The sequence below is a fragment of the Tursiops truncatus genome, chromosome 10 (assembly GCF_011762595.2).
Source record: "Tursiops truncatus isolate mTurTru1 chromosome 10, mTurTru1.mat.Y, whole genome shotgun sequence".
In the NCBI taxonomy this organism is placed as follows: Eukaryota; Metazoa; Chordata; class Mammalia; order Artiodactyla; family Delphinidae; genus Tursiops; species Tursiops truncatus.
Window position 1 is genome coordinate 16154024 of NC_047043.1, and position 22561 is coordinate 16176584.

At 36.9% G+C, this 22561-nt stretch overlaps 1 protein-coding gene across 7 annotated transcripts in view; it reads left to right on the forward strand.

Annotated features, from left to right (window-relative positions):
* CDKAL1 (CDKAL1 threonylcarbamoyladenosine tRNA methylthiotransferase) overlaps nt 1–22561 on the forward strand; it is a 652719-nt gene that overhangs the window by 98579 nt on the left and 531579 nt on the right. For all 7 annotated transcript variants that reach the window (XM_033863886.2, XM_019945111.3, XM_033863888.2 and 4 more), the window contains one exon: nt 2333–2417. In XM_033863886.2, the coding sequence (XP_033719777.1) occupies nt 2333–2417 (85 nt within the window). The remainder of the gene's footprint in view (nt 1–2332; nt 2418–22561) is intronic.

Below are 22561 nucleotides of genomic sequence, written 5' to 3' on the forward strand. Positions count from 1 at the left end.
AGACCAGGGCTCAAACCCATGTCCCCTGCATTAGCAGGCAGATTCTCAACGCGCCACCAGGGAAGCCCCCAAGGGAGACTTATTTTGACCAGCAACCCCACAATTATTCTCTGTTCAGTACTCTCTTTAATCATCTTAATATCATTGACTGGTACCTGAAATTATCTTGCTTACTTCTGTCTTTTGTTTTGGTCAGACTTCCTCTTTAAGGCTGTAAACTCCTTGAGGGTGGAAACTGGTTTCACTCTCATATCCCTAGTACTTAGAACAGAGCCTGACACATAGTAAATCCTCATTGTGTTTTGATAGTTGACTGATTTATGCTCGTAAGTAGAACAATCTGTGTTAGGTCTTGGACATTCAGAGAGCGGCAGAAAAAAATGTCTTCAATATCTCTTAAATAGTAATAAAGACAGGCTGGAAAAATGAATTATTTTAATACAGAATTGTAAAGTGCAAGAATAGTCTAGACAGTCTACTGTGGGAGTGCAGAGAGGGGGCATCTCACAAACATCGAGCTGAAACTGAAGGATGAAAAGGAGTTAGCCAGGTGGATAGGCAGGTGAAAGGGGTATGAGCTGTCATTCTGTGAAGAAAATAAAGGTGTTCTAGGCAGATGGAATAGTGCAAGCTTGAGGAATTTGGTTTGGTGTGCCTGGAAGGACAGATGAATATAGGGAGAAATGAATATTGCAGTTGAGGAGGTGGAGATCTGGATAGGTCTTGAATACCAATTGTAAATCACTGTAAGGTTGAAAAGATACTATGGTCAGATTGCTACTAGAGGATTATCTTTTCGGTGGCATTGTGGGGACTAACTTGGAGGGAACTAGAAGAGGTCGGTGAATACTCGTCATTACCAAGTTTGAGCAGGCAAGTGGCGTCATCAGATTGCTGTTTTACGAAAGGCCACCCTGGCTGCTGGGTGGGAAAATAGACGACTGGGTGGGGATGGGGAGTATGAATGGAAGGAGGGAGACAAGCTAGGAGGGATCCTAGTATTCAGCTGATGTATAGTAATGAGGAGCTTTCCTTTTCAAGAATTTGTGGATCTTATCTCTTTGTAAAAAATTTACCATTTTTATAACAAAATGTTTGGGGAAAAAGTTTTACCAAGTTACCAGAAGCTTGGATGTGCTCACCATCCCCCACATGTAATGCTCTCACTGGAAGCTCCATTCCCAGGTAGAGAATGTACACACAGACATCCATATGTCCTTAGTTCTTCATGTCTTTTGACCTCTGCTTCTGTTCTTGTTGAAATAACATTGAAGGTGCTGCAGTTTTCAACTTTGGTTTTCCTTTCATTGTGGTAATCCTATTTTAATGTATAAGTCCTTTTAGGCAGCAAGGCTATTGGAATAGCATCAAGCACTTCAGGCATTTATAAATTCATTTCGAGGGACTTCCCTGGTGGTGCAGTGGTTAAGAATCCGCCTACTAATGAAGGGGACATGGGTTCGAGCCCTGGTCTGGGAAGATCCCACATGCCGCGGAGAACCTAAGCCCGTGCACCACAACTACTGAGTCTGCGCTCTACAGCCCACGAGCCACAACTACCGCAGCCTGCTTACCACAACTACTGAAGCCCTCGCGCCTAGAACCTGTGCTCTGCAACAAGAGAAGCCACCGCAATGAGAAGCCCACACACCGCAACGAAGAGTAGCCCCCGCTCACCCCAACTGGAGAAAGCCTGCGCATAGCAATGAAGACCCAGTGCAGCCATACATACATACATACGTACATATTCATTTCAATAAACGTGACGGGTTTGGTTTGGGTAATTTGTTGTGTTGCTAGTGAGTTTGTTATAGTGTATAACAGTATCTAATCAAATTAGTGAGGAATAAAAGACTCACTTTGATGTAAATCATTAACTTTTTCAAAGAAGACAAACAATATTTTTAGTAACATCTCAAGCTGAAGAATATTCAGTGTATAATACATGTGCTTGAAAAATATTAACACACAGCCTAAAAAGGGGCAATTAATTTCATATTCAGAGGTAAGATTAGGCCAGTTTCACTTTAGTTTTTGTTAGTATTAAATACTCGCAAGTATTCAAAATGTTTGAAGAAAATGCTTATCCTCTTTATATTTTAAATGAGAAGATAATAGCACAGGTTATATATTTTAATATTTATTTCTCACCAATGTTTCCATGCTGAAGCAGTTATCTACTATGTTGTAATTGCCTGTTTACTTGACTCTACCCACTAGCTCTCTCTCCTCTCCCCCTGTGGTTCCAGTGCCATCTGAGTAAGCACTTGGATACTTTTGGCTGATTAAATGTGATACTTACTTTTCTTTTTCATATTTATCTTTTTAATAGAAAATGCATCAGAGGCAGACTTATGGCTCCTGAATAGTTGTACTGTAAAAAATCCGGCTGAAGACCACTTTAGAAACTCAATTAAGTAAGTGGATGTTGATTTTTTTTCTTATCTTTTTGTAAGTGATGTAAGAATTAATTTTCAGGAAGTTAGCTTTTGAAAGATTCCTAACATTACAAATACTCAGTATGTTATCAACAAAAGTATGAGTTGGACTTTGGGCATTATACTGTTTTGAATTTATCTGGTAAGGAATAAAACTTTAAGGTAGACTTTTCTAATAGGTATTTGAGTATTTGTGAAGTTAGCTAATAGGTGATTTGAATATCTGTCAAGTATTAACAACATACTTTTCTCAGGGAATCCAGTCTCTACATTTTGAAACTATCCAGAGCAGTCCTTACCTCTTTTCTCTTCCCTGTCCATTAGCACTGTTCTCATAATGGCTGGCCGTCAAGAGGAGTACAGTTTATTGGGGGAGAGGGCATGTAATCCGTGGTTCTTGAATTGTTCCTCAAGTTACAGTGAAAGAAGTATCTTTTTTTCACATCTCTGAATCATACTCCACCCACTCTACCCACTTCTTACAACCTTCATTCTATAAATTATTTCCTCATTCACCTCTATTTTATCTCTCCAACCCCATTGGTGCGTTTTCATTGGTATTTAAACAAGCTCAGACCTACTCAGCCCCATACACCCCTTTTAGCTCTGGTCCTATTTTTCTTCTTGCCTTCCCCGAGAGACTTAAAATTTTTGGCTGTGCTGCGCAGCACGTGAGATCTTAGTTCCTGGACCAGGGATCAAACCCCCTGCAGTGGAAGCGCGGAATCTTAACCGTGGGACCTCCAGGGAAGTCCCCCGAGAGACTTGTTAAGAATTTTCATTTCCTGACTTCACTCTCAAACTCAACCCCCACCCCATTGGTTTTATTGTGAAATATATCATACATAAATGAGTTTATGAAACATGTACAGTTTAAATAAGGTTAACAAACTTAACACCTAATATCTACCACCCAGCATAAGAAATAAAGCATTGCTGAGACCTTAGAAACTGCCCCATTGTCCCTCTTTCAGTCATATCCCTGAGATGTAACCTTTATCCTGACTTTTGTGGGTCATTCCCTTCCTTTTATTAGTAAATTTATCATCTATTAAATATATCTCTAAACAATGTGTTGTTTAGTTTTGCCCTCTTTTATATTTATTGGACTTACACTGTGTGTGTTCTGAGATTTGCTTCTTTTCCTTAACATTTTGCTTTTAGATTTATCCATGTTGATGGATGTAAAATAACTGGCCATTCATAGTATTTTACTGAATGAATTTGTCACAATTTATCCATTTTATTATTGAAAGAGTTTTGAGTTTTCCCTGTGTTTTGCTTTCATGAGCACTGCTGCTCTGAATATTTTGAACATGTTTTCTGGTGCGGATGTGCAAGAGTTATTTTAGGATATGTACCTAGGAATTATTGGGTCACAGGTGTGTGCATATTCAAAGTTTTAGGTAATGATGAACTTTTCCCCCAACGGATGTACTGGCGCTCACTCCCACCAGTCATGGATGGGTGTGGTTGTTCTCCACTCTTTGCCAGTACTTGATATGGTCAGGGTTGTAAATTTTTGCCCATCTGGTGGTGGAGATGGTATCTCAATGTGGTCTTAATTTGTGTTTCTGTGATTACTAGTGATGTTGAGCATCCTTTTATATGTTTATTTGCCATTTAGATTTTCCTTTTCTGTGAAGTGGCTCTTTAAATATATTTCCCTGTTATTTTTTTATTATTTGTTTGTGGGAATACATTAAATGTATTCTGTATACTAATCCTTACATATTACATATGTTGTATCAATTGTGGCTTATCTTTCACTTTCTTTTATGGTATCTTAGGATGAAGAGAAATTCTGGCTTAAAATTTGTCAACCTTTGCCTTTGGGTCCGTGCTCTTACTGTTTAAGAAGTCTTTCCTTACTCTGAAGTTAAGATATTCTATGTATTTTCTCCTAAAAATTCCATGGTTTTTACTTCTTACATTCAGGTTTATAATTCATCTGGAGTTGAGTTTTTTTGGTATGATACCAGGAAGAGGATCCTATTTTATTTATTTATTTTCTGTGTAGACCCTGACTTTTTCCAGTATCATTTATTTTTTCTCCTTTTATCTATATATTATCCACTCTGTCATAGGCTGAGTGTCCATAGATGGTTGGGTCTGTCTGTGGGCTCTCTATTTGGTTCCACTGATCTGTTTCTTTATTTTGGTGCTTATTCTACTACTGCTTACCTGACATAGTCATAATTAGTATAGATTTATAATAAGTCTAGATGTTTGATACCGCTAGTGCCTTTTTGTTCTCCAGTTTGAAGGAAGACATGTTTTTGTTTTTGAATGTGCTGTATTTAAAGTTACAGCTAAATGTTATAATAAAGTAATGGATAATATTTGATTTTTATCAAGTGTCTTCTATGTGGCAGGCACTGTTGAAAGTGCTTTACATCAATTAGGTATTATCTAGTTTAATTCTTGCAGTCTACCAACGAGTTGTAGGTTCCAATTTTATTTCTGTTTTACAGATGAAGAAGCATCTGTTCTGCAGATGAAGTTCTCTAAAGCTGTTGAGTTCATAAGTGGTGGAGGTGGGATGTTAACCTAGGTAGTCTCACTAGAGCCTGTGCGATGTTAAATTTAATACCAGGTAAAGAAGTCAGATAAGCAGTTACAGAATTGAGGCAGATATCAAAGAGGCACCACTAGAGGTACAGATTTTGCATTGTTTCCATAGAAGCGATAGTTGAATATGATGGTTTCCTCAACTTAGAAATCATGGAAGGAGCAGAGAAGAGTTGTTACCTGAACGATGGTGGGAGGCTTAGGAGGGTGGTGGTGATGTGAGATGGAACAGGGGAGTTAGGGTCATGGTTAGGACCAGAAGAAGGGAGAATTAAACCAAGAGCAGAGCAGGATGTTTACCAGGTGCTGCTTATTTTCAAAGAATGCCTTTTATGGGAAGTCTATCATGTTCCCTGATTATCTACTTTTTCTCCTATAGGAGAGGCATAAGATACAAAGATACTTTAGTGCTACTGATAACCTCTAAGTACAAACCCCAGAGAATTCAGTTTGTGTGATTATCAATTTTAAAATGTGATTAACCGATACACTTCTAGACTGTTTCTAAAAGTTTATTTAAAAACTCAAATATAACTTGTGTCAATGGGTTTTCTTACATAAACTCTTGTGAATGCAGTTCAAGGTAATGATACGGTGTTTGAAAGATTAAGTGAGGTAATCACTTAAGATGTTTGTCATTTTAACACTACAACACTAGTGGTAGAGAGCACAGGTTCCTTTAATGCACTATTCTGCTTGCTTGAAAGAAAATTTAAAAACAGTATTATAGGTGATTAAGTATTTTTTTAAATGGCTTTGAAAGCTTTTGCTAATCGCAGCTAGTTCTTGTTAACATACCACCTAAGCTAACGTTGGATTTGCTTCCAGAATAAATATAATCCTGTAGAAGGCACAGTAACAATTAACATTGAGAAAATGTCAAATTCAAGTGACATTTATACACTTAAAGACTTTCGGTGAAAGATTACCTACTCTTGTCAAGCATTTTGCTTTATTTAAATGTTCCCCCCCTTTCACCACTGTCTCCTAACAAAGCAAAACAAAGAAAAATAGTTCGTAAACTTCATTACACCTTCAGTCATGCGACACATTGTCTTCTCTCAACCTCCAGCTCCATCCTTTCCCTTCAGCCTCCTCATGAGCATGCACTTTTTCCCCCATGACAGTGAGGCAACATTTAAATTCAAGGAGGCCCTGATAGGGTGTTTCATCTCCCCTTGTTCAGCTGCACCTAATGCCTTATGCTCATATTCACCCATTTTCAGGATGGGCTGGAGGCTCTTTTTTTCTAACCTGAACCCTCTACAAATAATGATTGCTTCACTTTGCCACTTATTTCTGAGCGTTCGCCTTAATTTCTGATCATCTGCTTTTGTCTCTCTCCCAATGTATTCTTTTTTTTCGACTGTAGAAATTTTTTTTATTGAAGTATAGTTGATTTACAGTGTTGTGTTAATTAATGCTGTACAGCAAAGTGATTCAGTTATACATATATATACATTCTTTCTTTATATAATTTCCATTATGGTTTATCATAGGATATTGAACGTAGTTCTCTGTGCCATATGTATTTTTGATATTTAATAGTTGTTTGTCTATTATCAACTCATTTTATTTCTCCTGAGCTACCAGGCAGTAGGACCCTCTTGTTTTAACAGGAGAAAAGAAAGAAAACTGAGAGATTTACTATCTTTCATGTAATCAATGCATAAGATCCCAGAATTGTGAATTTGTGACAAGACAGCCAGGGCCTTTTTTTTTCTTCTCTTGGTGGTGGTGGTCAAAAGTATTAGTTTTGCAACTTCACAGTATAAAATATATTGGAAGTATTATTTAACCTTGGTCACAGAGAATAACGGCTTAAAATTATTTGGAAATTTTCATTTTATACAGTAATGCTGACAGTAAATCATTCTACTTTTAAATAATTCCTTAATCTAGTCCAAGTTACATACCTGGCATGAAAGTGCATATGTGTTAATCCGTAGGCTGTACTGCTCAGTACTTTCTACTGGTTGATCTAATTACTAAGACTTTACAGTGTTTGTATTATTGATGTTCAGATTGATAAGACAGTTAGGAGTTTTAAGTAGTAAAAAAGGAGTTAAGAATGACTTTTCTGGCTGCCTTTTGAACTTTGAAATGTTAAATGCTATTGCCTTTACTAATTTTGAAAAAATCTCTAATGAGGCCCATGTTTTGTGGTGGCAGCCTGTTGTATGCATACTCTTTCCTCTTGAGCATTTGCCAGTTGCCCTGTCCTTGTTTTATGCATTAAACCAATTTGATTTAGACAATATGGCCTTAAACTTGAGGGGTTCTTGAGTAAACGAAAAAGATCAAAAGTTTCAAAAAAATAAAATTTGCTCTTAATGAGAGTATCAAATAAGAAAACTCCTTTGGTTAGTGCTTTATAGAAATGTGGAATCTTTTCCATGCCACCTAAAGGAGGTCATTCAGAGGCTGGTGAAGATAAACACGTCTTGTGTGTTCTATATAAATGACAGAAAGAATAGCCAGCTTGCTTTGATCATGGACTGTCAACCTCTGTTTGACCTTGTGTGTTATTAACCCAAATGGGCACTGTGGTTTAGCCACACTGATAGTAGATAGATGAGTCACTAGTTCTTTGAACCACCTTTGCCTGTAGAAATAAATGGTAATGTTGAAGGGATGGTTTAGATATCTCAGTGAAATTACTTGAAAGAACAATGGAAATATAAGGAGAAATGGACAAAGAAGAAAAGTGTATGTTCAGACAGGATAACCTGCTTTGTATTATATCTTCTGTTTAAAGGAGAGCTCTTTTTAGAAATAGCGTTCTGTTGATCAAGTAAATTATTGGATGTTCACTCCTATTATGAAAAGATTTTTTGCTTTATGTGGATTTGACTTTGGTTCTTCATTGTAAACTGAAGTTGGGGGGAGGCATCAGAATATTGTTTCAACTTGAATTTGTAAAATAAATTGCCTTCACAAAAGCTGACTTATTACGAACAGAGAAGTGCTTTCCTTTTCAGTTAGTAATTATACAGTTTAAAAAAAGAAAAAAAACTCGACTCATTCTGTTTCTAACTAGATTTGTTAGTAATCAGGTTATCTTTATTTTTTTAATTAAAAAATTGGCATTGGGAGATAAAGAATACTAGGTTTTAGTTTGGCCTTTTTCAAGAAACAGGTTAGGTAACGCAAGTTCTTTTGTTAAACTTATTTTTTAATGTTGTAGATTGTGGGTTTTTTCTTAAAACTTAGATATTTTAATTTTGGTTTTTCTAGTATGAAATGGCTTTAGTTCAGTAGCACTTTTATGTTATTGTTTCAAGTGTCGTTCATTGTTTGCTTTTTACCAGTCACAGTCTCATGGTTCCAGCTATCCTTTCCCACCTTAAAGGTTTCCCTCTATATGGAAAGTTAGTTCAAAATATTGTACTGTTTGACTTAATATATATTGTCAGTTAAGTTTTGTCTAAGGCTATTGTTTTTCTCCAAACAGTGCTATTTTTAACATGAGTTTACGTTTCCTCCTACCATTTCTCATCTACTTCCACTATTTAGATACTATCTGTGTGTTGATTACTCCCAAATTTCTGTTTCTGACCCTGGTCTCTCCTTCCAAGAACCAAACTTGTATGTCCATTGTATGTCCAGCTGCTTTCTGGACTTTTCCATTTAGATGCCCCTTAAAGTTGACACTTTAAATCATCATGTCAGAGCCTCTTCATTATCTGCCTCACCTTTTCCCCAGCTAATGTTCCTGTTCGTATTGCCTGTCTTGTTTGGTTACAAGGTCACCTATCAGATAGTCTGGGAGTTTTCTTTGACTCCCTCTTTCCCTCCCCTATTTTCCATCCTTCAGAACTGATTCTACTTCTAAAATGTCTTTTCCTTCCTCCCTTTGATTCCTTCCTTCTCATTACTTTTGCCCAGTGTTGTTAGTGTTTTGTTGCTTCTTGGAACTTGCAGTGAACCACTGTGTTCTCATGTTTCATCAGATTGCCACGAACTAGACACATATCTTTTGAATTTAATCCTTTCTCTCCATCCCTATTGCTAATGTCTTAGTTATGGTCCTCAATATCTCTTGCTCTTCTCTTACAGTAGAAGTTAAGCTTGTTCTCAGCTCCTTTTCTGTTCCAGTTCATACGTTCCTCTCCTTCACACCCTGTAATGGTTCCTTCTCAGCTACATGATAAAGATATAATTTCCTAGTGTAAAATGGTCTTTTAAAATAATCTGTTCCTTGCCTACCTCTATGGCCTCTTTTCTCGCCACTCCTCCATAGAATTTTACTTCTTGCCTAAATTGTATGATTTTCCAGACATATAATGTGTTTGCATATGTTTTTCCTATTCCTTGGAACATGCTCTCCCTTTCCCCCAAAGGCATGCATGTGTGCATGTACATGCTCACGCGCGCCCACACACCCACCCACACCCACCCACCCACCCACACACACACACACACACACACACACACTCATGCACCCCATGTAATTCTACTTGGCAACCTAGTCATCTTGTGGGACTCATATCAAAGGTAATGCTGTGTGCAAGGTTATCTCCCTTCTAACTCCCACCCTTTACCTCCAGGGTCCCCAGAGTTAATCACCCTCTGTTCTGTGCTACTTCTTTATCCCGTACAAACATCTATTGTTGCATATTACATTTTATTATTTGTTTACATATTTGGCTCTCTACTAGATTGTGGTCTTGAGGTCAGGTTATTGACCTCAGGAAAATCCTTTTTTATGAAGTCTTTGACCCTCTGACTCTACCATGTAATGATTTTCCTTTTCTTGGGAAACAGATACCATTCATGGAGTAAGACTTGCTTGTCAGCTGTTCTGAGAAGAGACTCCCAAGGCACCTGTGAATCCCTTGTAGAGACAGGCTGTATATTTGCAAAAAGGGGAAAGAACATTCTAATTTGCAAAGATTGTACTAAAGGTCTCTCTTTTTAAGAAATCGTGCTGTTTTGCTTTTTATGTTTTGCTTATAAACTAGGAAGAAACCTGCCCCTTCTTGTCCTAAATGAGATAAGAAACTTGTGCTTGCCACTATTGGTCCACAGTTTCTTTCCAGAGTAAAGTAGTAAAAGGAGTGAGAACTGTTCTCCCTTCTTGGAGTATTGCTTGGTCTTGGCAGAAGCTCAGCTGCGAGTGGCAGGACCCTGTTCTTCTTGCCAAACTAAGTGGACTGGCTCTGCTTCAGGACCTTGGCCACTGGATTAATTGAAGCATCTCATCTTGAGTCAAAGGGTAACAAAGGTGTAGATAAAAACCAGGTAGCGTTAGACCTTGTTTTAGACACACAGTCTGTACTCAACGTGTGTTTGTACACTTAGGTTTTAAATGGATTGATTCTTCCTGTTTTGGGATGAGTGCTTGGCATCATTCTGCTGTCAGGGCATCAGCAAGTCATTGCTAATGTATTATTTTGTGTTAAGTGTATTATTATATAACTATATTAATATCACAACACTTGTCTTACATTTGAATATCAGATTGTCCAGTTTCAATGAATGAGCAAAAAACATTAAAAAACACCAAAGTGGGAGAAAGAAATCAACATGGCTGTTGTGGGGTAAGAAGTAGATGTTTTGGAGAGGTTGACTTGATATAGGATCTTTGAGAGAAGAGTGGAACAGTAAGATCTACGCAGACAGTGATGTTGTCTCACTTGTTTACTGAGGGATCCTTGGTTTCTGGTACAGTGCCTGGTAAATATTTGGCACTGAGTTTTGCATTGAATTGAAAGCTGATTTGATGAAGGCCAAATTTCTCTGGATAAGTTGCTGTTTATGTGTTAGGTCTTCTTACTGTCTACCATATGTGAATTCATATTATTCAAGTCTTAAGTCATGGGTCTGTTTAGTCTACTTTCTGTTGATGCTAGGACTTCGTATTGTTTTTTCTCTGTCAGCTAGTCTGGGGTTAATGATGGTATTAGAGGAACATGCTTTCTGGAAACATAAATGAAGAGTTCTCTGTTGATTCCTAAAGTGAGGGGTGAGAGTTACATAATTCAGAGCAGATTTTGACACATTTCCTGCTACAGACTTCAGTTGTTTGTCCCCTATCCATGGAAAACATGGAGACGAATGGGAGTGCAGGGAGACTATTACATGATAAATCTCAGTGAGAAATTTGATGGGGAGTAAAGGAGAAAGTATATTTTAGGATTGAATTCCTGGTTGACTTTAAAAAAATGAAGGAATAGTTAAATTTACAGTTGTAAGATAAGTTACTTAATTTGCAAATCAGGAACAGAAAAAGCAGTTTAGATGTAATAAATCATTATAAAATGCAAAACTGAGTTTCATAGCTATCAAAAATCTTTTTGGAGAACAGTATTTTGCATATTTCATGATTACTGTTACATCAACAGTTGCTTTGTTTTTGGCATTTTAAGCAAGAGAGTAAGTGAAAGAGGTCAGAGTATTATGTACTGGCAACAGCTGGCTGATAGCATTGAATACTTATGTAATTAAATATATGTGTTGGCTGTTGTCCTAACAGCTCTGTAGGTGGAGGCCCCAGAAAGCATGCAGAAACTTGCTTCAGCAGGATTAAAGAAGAAATCAACATGATCTAAGCCTGTGCTTTCAGCCAGGAGTGATTTCCTATTGTTTTGGTTTGAAAGACATTCTACTTATTCTTGGTGTGTGTTTTAATACAACAGCAGAGAAAAAAAGAAACGTATTTTTTTACTCCCCTTCTTGTATGCTCTAAGTGTGAAAAACATAATCTTTCTTAATTTTTGGTCACTCAGTAGTGTTGTTTATTAACTGATGACCTTTAAACCCATAGCACACAATATTAAAATATTAAATGTTAACTATTTCTGTTCCTTATTTATGGTTACAATTAGGTTTAGGTGTCCTCTGGGCCATATTAAAATAGTTACATTGATTTTAGACTGCATTAAGGAATGGTTGTCTGTGATCATCAAAAATTGGATAAGGGGTGGCAGTGAAGGATAAACAAAATCCTCAGGTAACCACTCTGCCTTTAGTTAATAGTCTTATGTGTGGGTGCAGATTCTACTCAAAGTACCTTATGTTTACCTCTGTTACTGTTTTTATAGCTCAGGGGCTGAGGGCAGTCCTTGAGGCACCTTTGGGTACAGGCTTTGATGAGTGGATGTTACCTTTGTGGGATTAGGGAAAGATGTCAGTTCTTGTAGACACAATCCGGCACAGCTGTGTGTGGCTGCCCCTATAAATAACCCTGTGTTTTAATCGTATCTTCATCTGTCTGCAACCCATTTCAGAGTTCCTTAGGGACAGCCACTATGTCTTTTACCTGTAGCCCAGCACCTAACACAGTGGTTGCCAATAATAGTTGAACAAATGAATGAACCAACTCATGTGTTTGCTTTCTCTGTATGTTTTTTCTCCTCACCCCCCCTCCACTCCCTGCCTCTGTCAGAACAAGTGTCTTCCTCTGTAGCTTTTCACAGAACTTCTTCTGTATCTCTTTCCTATTAGATTGCATTACTTAGAAATTAAGTTCAACCCCATGTCATAGAGGACCCTAAAAGTAGAAGCTTAAATAAGATAGGGGGTTTATTTTTCTTTATATAGTGCAAAGTCCATAGATAGGAAGTTGCTGGCTTTGGTTTACCAGCTCAAGGATGTGAGGGCAAAGTCTCTAAAGTTTTATTGATCTTTCCATTATGATATAAAATGGCTGCTACTCTTCAGCCGTCATATGTACTTTACAAAAAGGAGGAACTACCAAAAGGGACAGTGCCAGCTGAGTTGGTTCCTCCTTTAAAGGCACGTCATTGGAAGTCCCACACAGAACCCTGTGTTTGCATCTCATTGGCTGGAGCCATATTACATGACTACCTCTATTTGTAAGGGAGGCTAGGAAATGTGGTTTATTTTCATTTGTTTTAGACTAGTCATGTTGTTGTTCCCAACCGAATTGGGGTTCTGTCAGTACTGAAGAAAGGGAGAATGCTCACTGGGTCTTAACTTGATGCCTCTGCTACAGGTTGTAGTCTTTGAGGCAAGATACGTATTTTATTTACCTTCTTCATTTATCAGGACTAGAGTATTGGATGAGATTCTCAACATATTTGTGAACCAATGACCCTTCTTTCTCCTGTTTACTTTATTCAGAATGTTTAAGGAACAACACAGTTGACATTTGAGAACTTTTCTTCTTTTCGGTTACCCTGAGCTGTCTCTAATGAAGTATTGATAATAACAATAACAAAAGACACTGGGGAAGCTCATGGCGTAGATGTTACATACACAAATAATAATAACAGAAAAGGATAATCGGGATTTTCACGTATTTTCCACTCTTAAGATCTGCAGTGACCATATTTGAAATGGGATCTATGAGGAAAGTATATATCTCATTGTTTCTGATACTCCATTTTGTGATAACAATGATTATAAACCTGATTTAGAAACTAGAAATTTTACAAGAATTTAGACAGAAAGCAAAAGCAGAGTTTAAAATTATCACAGAAGGTCTTAACTAATTGGAAGAAAGGTTGAGACTTAAGTTCATTCTATAATTAACTGCTAGAAAACAGTATTTTATATAATTCTAAAAAGTTTGTTTCAGCTGAGAACAGTGCTTCTTTTCACTCAGATAGAAAGTTAGTGTTTACATTTAACTTGGAAAAAAAAAAGTGGAGAATTCAATGTAAGCAGTGAAAAGCTAACCAAAGGTAAGAGTCCTATAAAACTTGCTGTAGAGTTTCTGTAGGTTGGCGCCATTGGATACTATTAGAGGAAAGTTAGGAGTATCCAATCCTCATCCTAGATTGTGAACAATGTGAACATTCTGCAACAGTGTCTTTTTGTGTCCTTGCAGAGATACTCTGCTGAACCATTGTTACAAACTGCCCAGATTTATTTATGTTGTAATGGCCCATTCTTTGGTGTTTTTCTTCTTGTGGTGAGTGAGTGAGAGAGACAGAGAGAGTGTGTGTGTGAGAGAAGGAGGGGGTGGGGGGAGAGAGAGAGAGACAGAGAGAGAGAAGGAGAGGGAGAGAGAGAGAGAAGGAGAGGGAGAGAGAGAGAGAGAAGGAGAGGGAGAGAGAGAGGGGGGGAGAGAGAGAAGGAGAGGGGGAGAGAGAGAGAGAGAGAGGGAGAGAGGGAGAAGGAGCGAGTGTGTGTGTGGGAGACAGAGGCAGAGAGGGAGGGAGGGAGGGAGGGAATGTAGATGCATTAAGAAAGAAATGACAGAATCACATGATACAAACTATTTTGGGAAAAAATACAAATTAAGGTGTATGTCAAGGCTCTCTTTTACAATATGTTTTAGAAATCAACAGCTCATCCTTTGTGCCAGCCAGGGATGTGCTTTCTAGCTCATAAATTTCTTTTCTAAGAGGGATCAGATAAGCAAGTTTATGGCAAAACTAAAACGTTTAACTTGATGCTTTCCTTAAATGCCTGTCAGTAGCTTATGATAGTTACTGAAGGGAAAGACTTGTTTTGCTTTAAATGAGAAAATGTTTTGAGTCAACTTTTTAAATAATTTTTTTGTCACCTGCAGTTGAAATATTGATTAATTTGTTCTTTTGATGTTTTTACTCCTTTAATAAATAACAAAGGTTTTGGTGTCATTGATCATTTACATTTAAAAATGATAATTTTTAAAGAAACACGAAAATAGAACTGATGGATATTCCATTGAGCAAATCCTGGGCACATGGTACCTTGAGTATGTATGTTTCTTATCCCCTCATTGTCCCACTGGCTAAATACCTTTGGGCATCTTTTAGAGCCTTAGAACTCTGTGTTAGAGGAGAACACAGATGGAGTTGAGACCCTGGGTCCTGGGAAGAAGGTGTACCTGTGTTAGAGGAGGGGGCCTTATCTCTAGTCCTAGTGGGGGTGGAGAGGAAGGTAAAAGATCTAGAATCTGAGGAGTCTTTTCTTCTCCTATAGGCCTACAGCAGTGTTTCGGAACCTTATCAGACCCAGTGATCCTTTTGTATAACAAATGTTTAGCAAAGTACCCTTTAGTAAAATTCATGAATAACATAACTTACCTATACACATTATTACAAATAACACAGTGCTCTGAATATAATTAATGTAGGGGGAAATAAACAGAAACATTGGTAATGTAATATATATTTCAAAATATAAATACTCAGGTACTAATATACCAGAAGACCTGATGAAATCACCTATATGTAGAATTACACTGAATGTGAGAGTAATGAATTCCATCTGATATGAGTATAGCCTTAACAGCTTAAATACCGACAATGACATTGCCCTAGGGATGCGCCTTAGATTCTAGGACTAGATAATGTAAATATGTTTTTTACCTACCTGAATGTTTAATAGGAGATTCAGAACTCTTGCAGGACATGTGGAGTTATTTGTACAGGACAGACATGCCTTAGAAGACACCTAGCACCTCTGACTTATGCCCACTAAATGGCAGTTACATTCTCCAAACCAGTATCACAACCAAAAAGATTTGATAGATTTCACCCCTAGTGATTATAATTTCTGTATGGCCTGAAGCACCCAAAACAAGATTTAAAAAATCTATAGAGATTTTAAAATATATATAATATATGTGTGTATATATATAAACATATATATGAACATATAAATAAATGTATATATGAATAATATCAAAGAGCTCCATAAATGAGACAGCTTAATTAAAAAGTCTTCAAAGGGTATGAACAGGCAACTTATGGAAGACGAAATAAGTATGAAAAGTTCATTCATCCTTACCAGTGATCAGAAAAATACAAATTAAAATGAGATACTGTTTTTTTGCTGAGTAAATTGGAGTTTTCAGTAGAACTGGTGGTCCTAAGATTTGGGGGAAATGTTTGCTCTGATATTATTGCTGGTGAGAGTCTGAATTACCACAGTCTCCTAGGAAAGTAATTTTTTGATAAGTATAAAAATTAAAAATATGTATGCACCTTGATTTAGCAGTTCTGTGTTTTATGACCCTCTCCTATAGATATAAAAACACGTGTCTGCAAGGACAGGGATATAAAGTCATTTATTGCATCATTGTTTATAATGGCAAAAAGTGTTACAGCAAATTTGACTCTTCTATTCCTCTCTCCCTTCCCCTCTCCTTCCCTTTATCTCTCCTCCCTCTTTCTTCTTCCCTCCTTTCTTCAACTAACTGTGTACCCTGGAATAATTCCCTACAGGTGTATATAAAGCTTCCTTATTCTAGATTCATAGACTACTTTGTGCTCTTATTTATTTATGGATTCATAAATGTTCTATTTTATATACATGAAATATTATTTACTCATCTGTTGATGGACATTGAGTTTTTTCCTAATACTTGGCTATTATAAATATTGTTTATAAACATGCTTTGACTGGAATTTTATAGAGTATTAAACCTTTTTGTTTTAATTTGCATCTTGAAATAAGATGAAATAATTATCTTATTATTGTTATTATAATTATCTTATTTAAAGTATTGAAATAATACTTTTCATACTGAAAAGTTTCAGGAACAGTGCAAAGACTTCCCATAGACCTTTCACCCAGCTTCCTCTAACATTTAAATATCTTACATTACCATAATGCAATGATCAAACTAGGAAATTAATATTGATACAGTACTGTGAACTGTTATACAGACCTTATTCAAAATTTGTCTTTTTTTTTTTTTTGGTTCAGGATTCAATTTAGTATCCTACATTGCATTTAGTTGTCTTGTCACAGTCTCTTCCAATCTAGGACAGTTCTTCAGTCTGTCTTTTATGACATTGGCACTTTTGAAGAGTGCTGGTGAGTTTTGTTGTGGAATATTGCCTAATTTGAGCTTTCCTGATATTTCCTCATAATTAGATTCAGATGTTATGCATTTTATCAAGAATATAGGGAGTGGTAGGTATGTGTCCGTCTCAGTGTGTCATACCAAGGAGATTCAGGATATTGTTAAATCTTTTTTTGTTTTTTTGTTAACTTTGACATACAGTAACTAGGTGTTAAATTCATCTACTTAAGGTGGTAGCTTTCAGCTTTATGCTCTATAGTTACTATCTTCCCCTTTGGAGTTAATATGTATTTTGTGGTACTTTGGTTTTATGCATATAGTCTGTTTCTCATCATGTTTTCACCATTACTTTTAGCATCCGTTGATTACTTTTGCATATAACATTTAATACTGTGGTATTTATCAAGTGATGATTTTTCCGTTGCCATCATGCCATCTGCATTAATTAATTGGAATCTTACTGTAAGGAGGAGCCGACTCTTCACCCTCCCATCTGTCTGTCTATCTTTGTAATATTGTCTTCATAGAGTCAAGGTTATTTATTTTAACCTTGGGCATGATCCCTTGCTGTCATTATTTTTACTGCTCAAATTGTTCTGGATTTGGCCAATGGAAACTCCTCTAAGTTGGCTTCTTTCTGGTACCAAAGAGTCCAGGCCCATCTTGTACTTTCGTTGCTTTGGTTATCTATCTGTATATGTATTAAAAAGCATGAGGTCATACTGTGCCCTTTGACTCTATTTCAACTGCATAGGATTTATTTCTAGCCTAGCCTCCCTCCCTCCCTTCCTTCCTTCCTTCCTTCCTTCCTTCATCTTAGTTCCCCGACCAGGGATCAAACCTGAGTCTCCTGCATTGGAAGCGCAGTCTTAACCACTGGACCATCAGGCAAGTCCCCTTCCTTTTCTTACATGTAACTTCATTCTGTAACAGTGGGAAACGCAGCTCTCAGTTTTTACAATGCATTTATGTTATTTGTTCAATCCTATTAAACATCTTAAGTCCTTTTTGTCTTGAATCTTACATTATGTGGTCAAACTGCTGCTTTCCAAAGATACTGGAATTCCCTGTTTATTATCCCCATTACTCTCTTTCCATCCTAATCCCACCTGTCTCCATTAGCTTCTAGTTTATTCTTCCTTTTTTGTACATATGAGCACAAGTCACGTTGTGATTCTTCTATTTCTGTTATGTCTTCTACGTTTATTAATTGGGCTTTTACTGTGAGGAAGAGTTGTTTTCTTCCCTGTCAATTTATTTAATCATTTATATCAGTATAGACTCATGGTTATTCTGTGGGTCATAATCCCACAGAATACATATGCAGAATTCTGTATGAGGAATCCATGTAAATTTTTAAAGTTTCCCTTTGTTTTTTACTTAAATGGTAGCATATTCTAGATATTCTTTTATTCTTTACTCTTTGTAATATAGCCTGGAAACTGCATCAGTTGACAGAGGTCATCCTCATTCTTTCTTATGGCTGAATAGTAACTTCATTGAATGGCTGTATCATGGTTCATTCAGCTTGTGTGGACATTTAGGTTATTTCCAATATTTTGTAGTTCCAAATAGTGCCGTAGTAAGTAAACTTGTGCACATATATTTTTGTATTATTAGAAGTGTATCTTCAGGATGAATTTCTAGAGTGACATGGCTAGGTTGAAAGGTAAGTGAATACATAGATATTACCAAAATACTCCCCCCCCCCAAAAAAAAATCAGTCTCTTGGATTTTAAGTTTCCTTCTTCTGAGGGCGCATTCCTGAGATTCTCCATTTCATATTCTCTGGTTCCATTTTAGATTCAAATCCCTTCACACTCACCTTCTTTATTTTAAAAGGGTGGTTCCAGCATTATTTGGTCTCTGAATATTTCTGTCTTACAATGCTGTTGTCAGTTGTGGCTTTAGAATTAAAGTGCTCTTTTCACATTTAATCCTTGTAGCTTGAATTCTACTTTGCTTTCTTTTGTACTCTCTTTTTATACCTTTGTCTATCCCTTTAATTTAGCCATTCTGAACTATAATACTTTGTTTAAGACGTGTCTCTTGTGTATAGAACAAAGTTGGATCTTGCTTTGTGAGCTTAAAATTTTTTTCTTCTAATAAAGAAAGCCAAGCTTCTTTACATTTGTTGATATGACTGATATATTTTGTCTCTGTGGTGATAGTTTGTGATCCTCTCTCTCTGTATAGATTATTTTATATTTGCTGTGTTTCTCTATGAGATGTATTTTTTTCCCTTAAATCAACTAAATGGTATTTAGGAATGTTTGTGTTTTTATTCTAGTAGGTACATTTGTCTTTATACCTTTTAAATGACTGTATTCCTCTTTTACCTATTTAATCATTTACCTTCTCTTCAGTGTTCAGAGTTTGACTTCTGACTTTTGCCAACCAGTGAACTTATTTTACTTTCTCACTTCCTCTCTTTTTTCTTCACATTTTTTTGCACTGTTTGTACTTTGTTACAACTTGTAACATTTGTACATTAATCTTCAGCTTTCAAAGATGAATGTCCCCACTTTTATTTTAGTCTCATATCTGCAGTTTCATGTATAAATGGATGTATCACTCTATTTTGCTGAAATTTCCTAGTCTTTGGTTGGTGCATTAAGCTCATTCTGTAGTAGATTCTTCAAGAAGGGATTATGAATTCCTGTATGTTTAAAACTGTTTTTATATAGCATCGATACTTGAAGGACAGTTTGATTGGATATAAAATCCATTATTCATTCTTTCTTTCATTGAATTTCTTAAAAAAAGCTGTTCTATTGTTGCCTTGCATTGTGTTTTATTTTAGACAGCTCCGACCCCAGATCAGATGCCAGATTTGCTTGCCTTTGTTCATTATTTTATCTTTTTTGCCCAGAGGCCTTGAGTATCTTTTCTTTATCTTTGAAGCCTAAGAGTTTACTAAGGTCTGTCTGGGAGGTGATTCTTCCCGGTTAATTATCCCAGGTATTGGGAGAATTTCAATATGTAGATTCAGATCTTCTTTTACTTCTGGAAAGTTTTCTTGGCTTCCAGTTTTAAATATTGGTTCTATTCCTTTTTTTTAAAAAAATCTTCTGTTGGACTCCAGTTTTATGAATGTTATTCCTATTTCCTGTTTCTCTCTGACTTTGTTTTTTTAGCTTCTTTATCTCATTCTTATTATGTTGATTGTTTTACTGCATTTCTTCAATATTCTCTATTGCATTTTTATTAGATTTTAGAATGGTTCTTTATAGTTAGGTGGGATCATTTTGGGGTGGGCTAGTTGGGAAGGCTTTTGAAAGAATAAGTCAATCTAGATCTCAGATGAGTTCTAGAATATTTATTCATAGTAAGAGAAGAACATTCCAGACATATCAGAAAAACACTAAATAAAAATCTTTGTATATTATATTCCTTGCCATTCCTATTGCTGCCATTCTAGTTCCAGTCCTCTTCAGGTGAGACCTAGATTATTACTTGGAATGGAAATTATATGTGGGTAGTATTTTGTTCTGCTTGGAACTAGCTGACAAAGGGTTTGTTAAGATCAGTGGTGGTGAATAGAATAAATTAAATGACTATTTTTAAATTAGTAATTGTGAATATGAGATAAAATGACTGGCACTGTTATCCATGGCCTGAGCCACCTTGTAGATTAGACTGCCATGTAGAGAGACCCTTTTAGCCATTTCTTCAGCAAGTATCATCCCATATCTCTTATATGTTGGACAGTATACTAGGCACTGGGGCATGCCCCCTGTCCTCAGCTATAAATAAACCTCTTTAGAGCAGAGCTTTGTTCTGTGTTGAATGGCTTTAGAGGGAGGTTCTGGTGTAATTAAATTGTATAGTTTCTGAAAGATGAATGAATGTTGCTTTTGAAATTTATTGGAAGAACATCTTAGAATGCAAGGACGTTATCAATTATGTCAAGTTTTTAAAAAAACTTTATTTTATTATGATTGTACACTCTCATGTGTTAGTAGTTTTTAAAGATATGACATTATATTTGAAGTTAGTTTTCTTATAAATATGTGCCAAATTAAGGAAAATTGAGGGTGAATTTCCTGACAGTGCTGTTAGCAATGTTTGATTTTTTACGTTCATTGCTCAAAGTGCTACTATTCAAGGACTAGTCTTTTTAATAATTTAATAATTTATTTATTTATTTTAAAGATGGTTAAAACTAGACAGGTTATCACTTACCTGGAATTTTTCTTTCAATAAGCAAGACTTGATTAAGACTTAATGTTGTCTGTCACTGTCTACATCTGTGATTCTCTTTATTCTGATTGAAAAAAAATCTTTACTTTCTACATGTGGCTTTATATAGAAATCTGGCTGGACAGGGCACTTTTGGATCAAGTATTGAGCCTTAAAAAACCTTGAAAAAGATAATTTAACAAAACATCCTTCTGTTTAGCAAGGTGAGGCTCTTTATAACAGGGCAATATTTAAACCCATGTTTCTTGTTTGCTAGCTTGCAAAGGGTATTTTGTTTGATCATCTAAGTTTTCTGATATCAGGATGTGATTTTAAGGGGAGAAAGTAACACTTTTTGATACCAGTGATGCTAAAGTTTTTAATGCCTGGAACTAACAATCAGTATTTTGTGAGAAATGAGAAACAGGCTGGGAAGGATCCATGGTTTCGGTTTTGTTTGCTGCGTCACATTAGTGGGGGATCTTTAGCTTAAGCCTCTTTCCTGTTGGCCCGCTTTACCTCCACTGTTCAGTGTTGTCATGAATGCCTTTACAGTTCTTCTGAACGATGGCCTCTCCTTGTAGGTGAATCCCTATAAAGAACACAGGAAGTTGTTACAGCAACTCCTAAGCATGCTCTGGAGTCCAGAACGTTCCCAGGCAGCAACAGTCCTGTGCAACAGTCCTGTGCTGATCTCCGGGAAATCCAGTTCTTTCCTGCTGCTTAGTTGTGTGTCGTCCCCGGCCCATGACCGGACAGGCTTGAGCCAGTATTTGCCTGGGTCTAAATTCTGTGTTCTTTCCATTTTACTGTGCTTTACAAATTTATTAAATTCCTACTTTATGCCAGGCATTGTATTAGGGGCCAAGGACCAAAAAAATGAATAAGGCAGAGTACTGTCTTTATTTGATAGGAGAGACAGTGTGCCAGTTACCTGTTTATCATCTCTCAGCCCCCAGTTCAGCCTTCTTTGCCTTGCTTTGTGGGACTGGAACTGGACCTGGACCCAGTAATAGTTCTCCTCTGTTAGCAGCTGCAGTCAGTAGAGGGTGCTGGTGGGAAATTGCAAGGCTGTAGTAGCAGGAAAGCACTTCTCCTCTGGGTTCCAGGCCTCCTTTCTTTCTTACTCTTATTGGAAGAAGACCACCTTCTTCCTCATTCACTGCAGAGCCAGGTGTGAGTGTGTGGAAGGCCTGGTGACGTTCTGGTGACAGTACAGATCCTGCCTCCTTTCCAGGGACATTGCAGCCCATATCCCTCAGGAAACTCTGGTTCTAGCTTTACCATACCATCTGTACCTCCCCTGATCTTACATTCCTTCTCTGACTGGATAATATTTCTCTTATCCAGATCTAGCAGTGCAAGCACTTCCCTCTTGAAGTCTTCCCTGAACTTCCAGCCCAATTTACATTTTCTACCTTGCACTGCTTTGAAGCGTCCTGTGTTTACCATAGTTATATCATCCTATTAGAGGGGATTGTGATTTTCAGTTGGTTTGTATTGCCCTCCTTGAAAACCGTGAGCTTTTATCTATTTCAGTGTACCCAGCACCTAGCATAGCCTCCCAGATGCTGACTGAATTGACTTCAATCTTTTATTTTGCTCTTTACCTCTTCCTTCTACCTAGTAAAACATTGTTTCTGAGGGAAAATGATAGCTA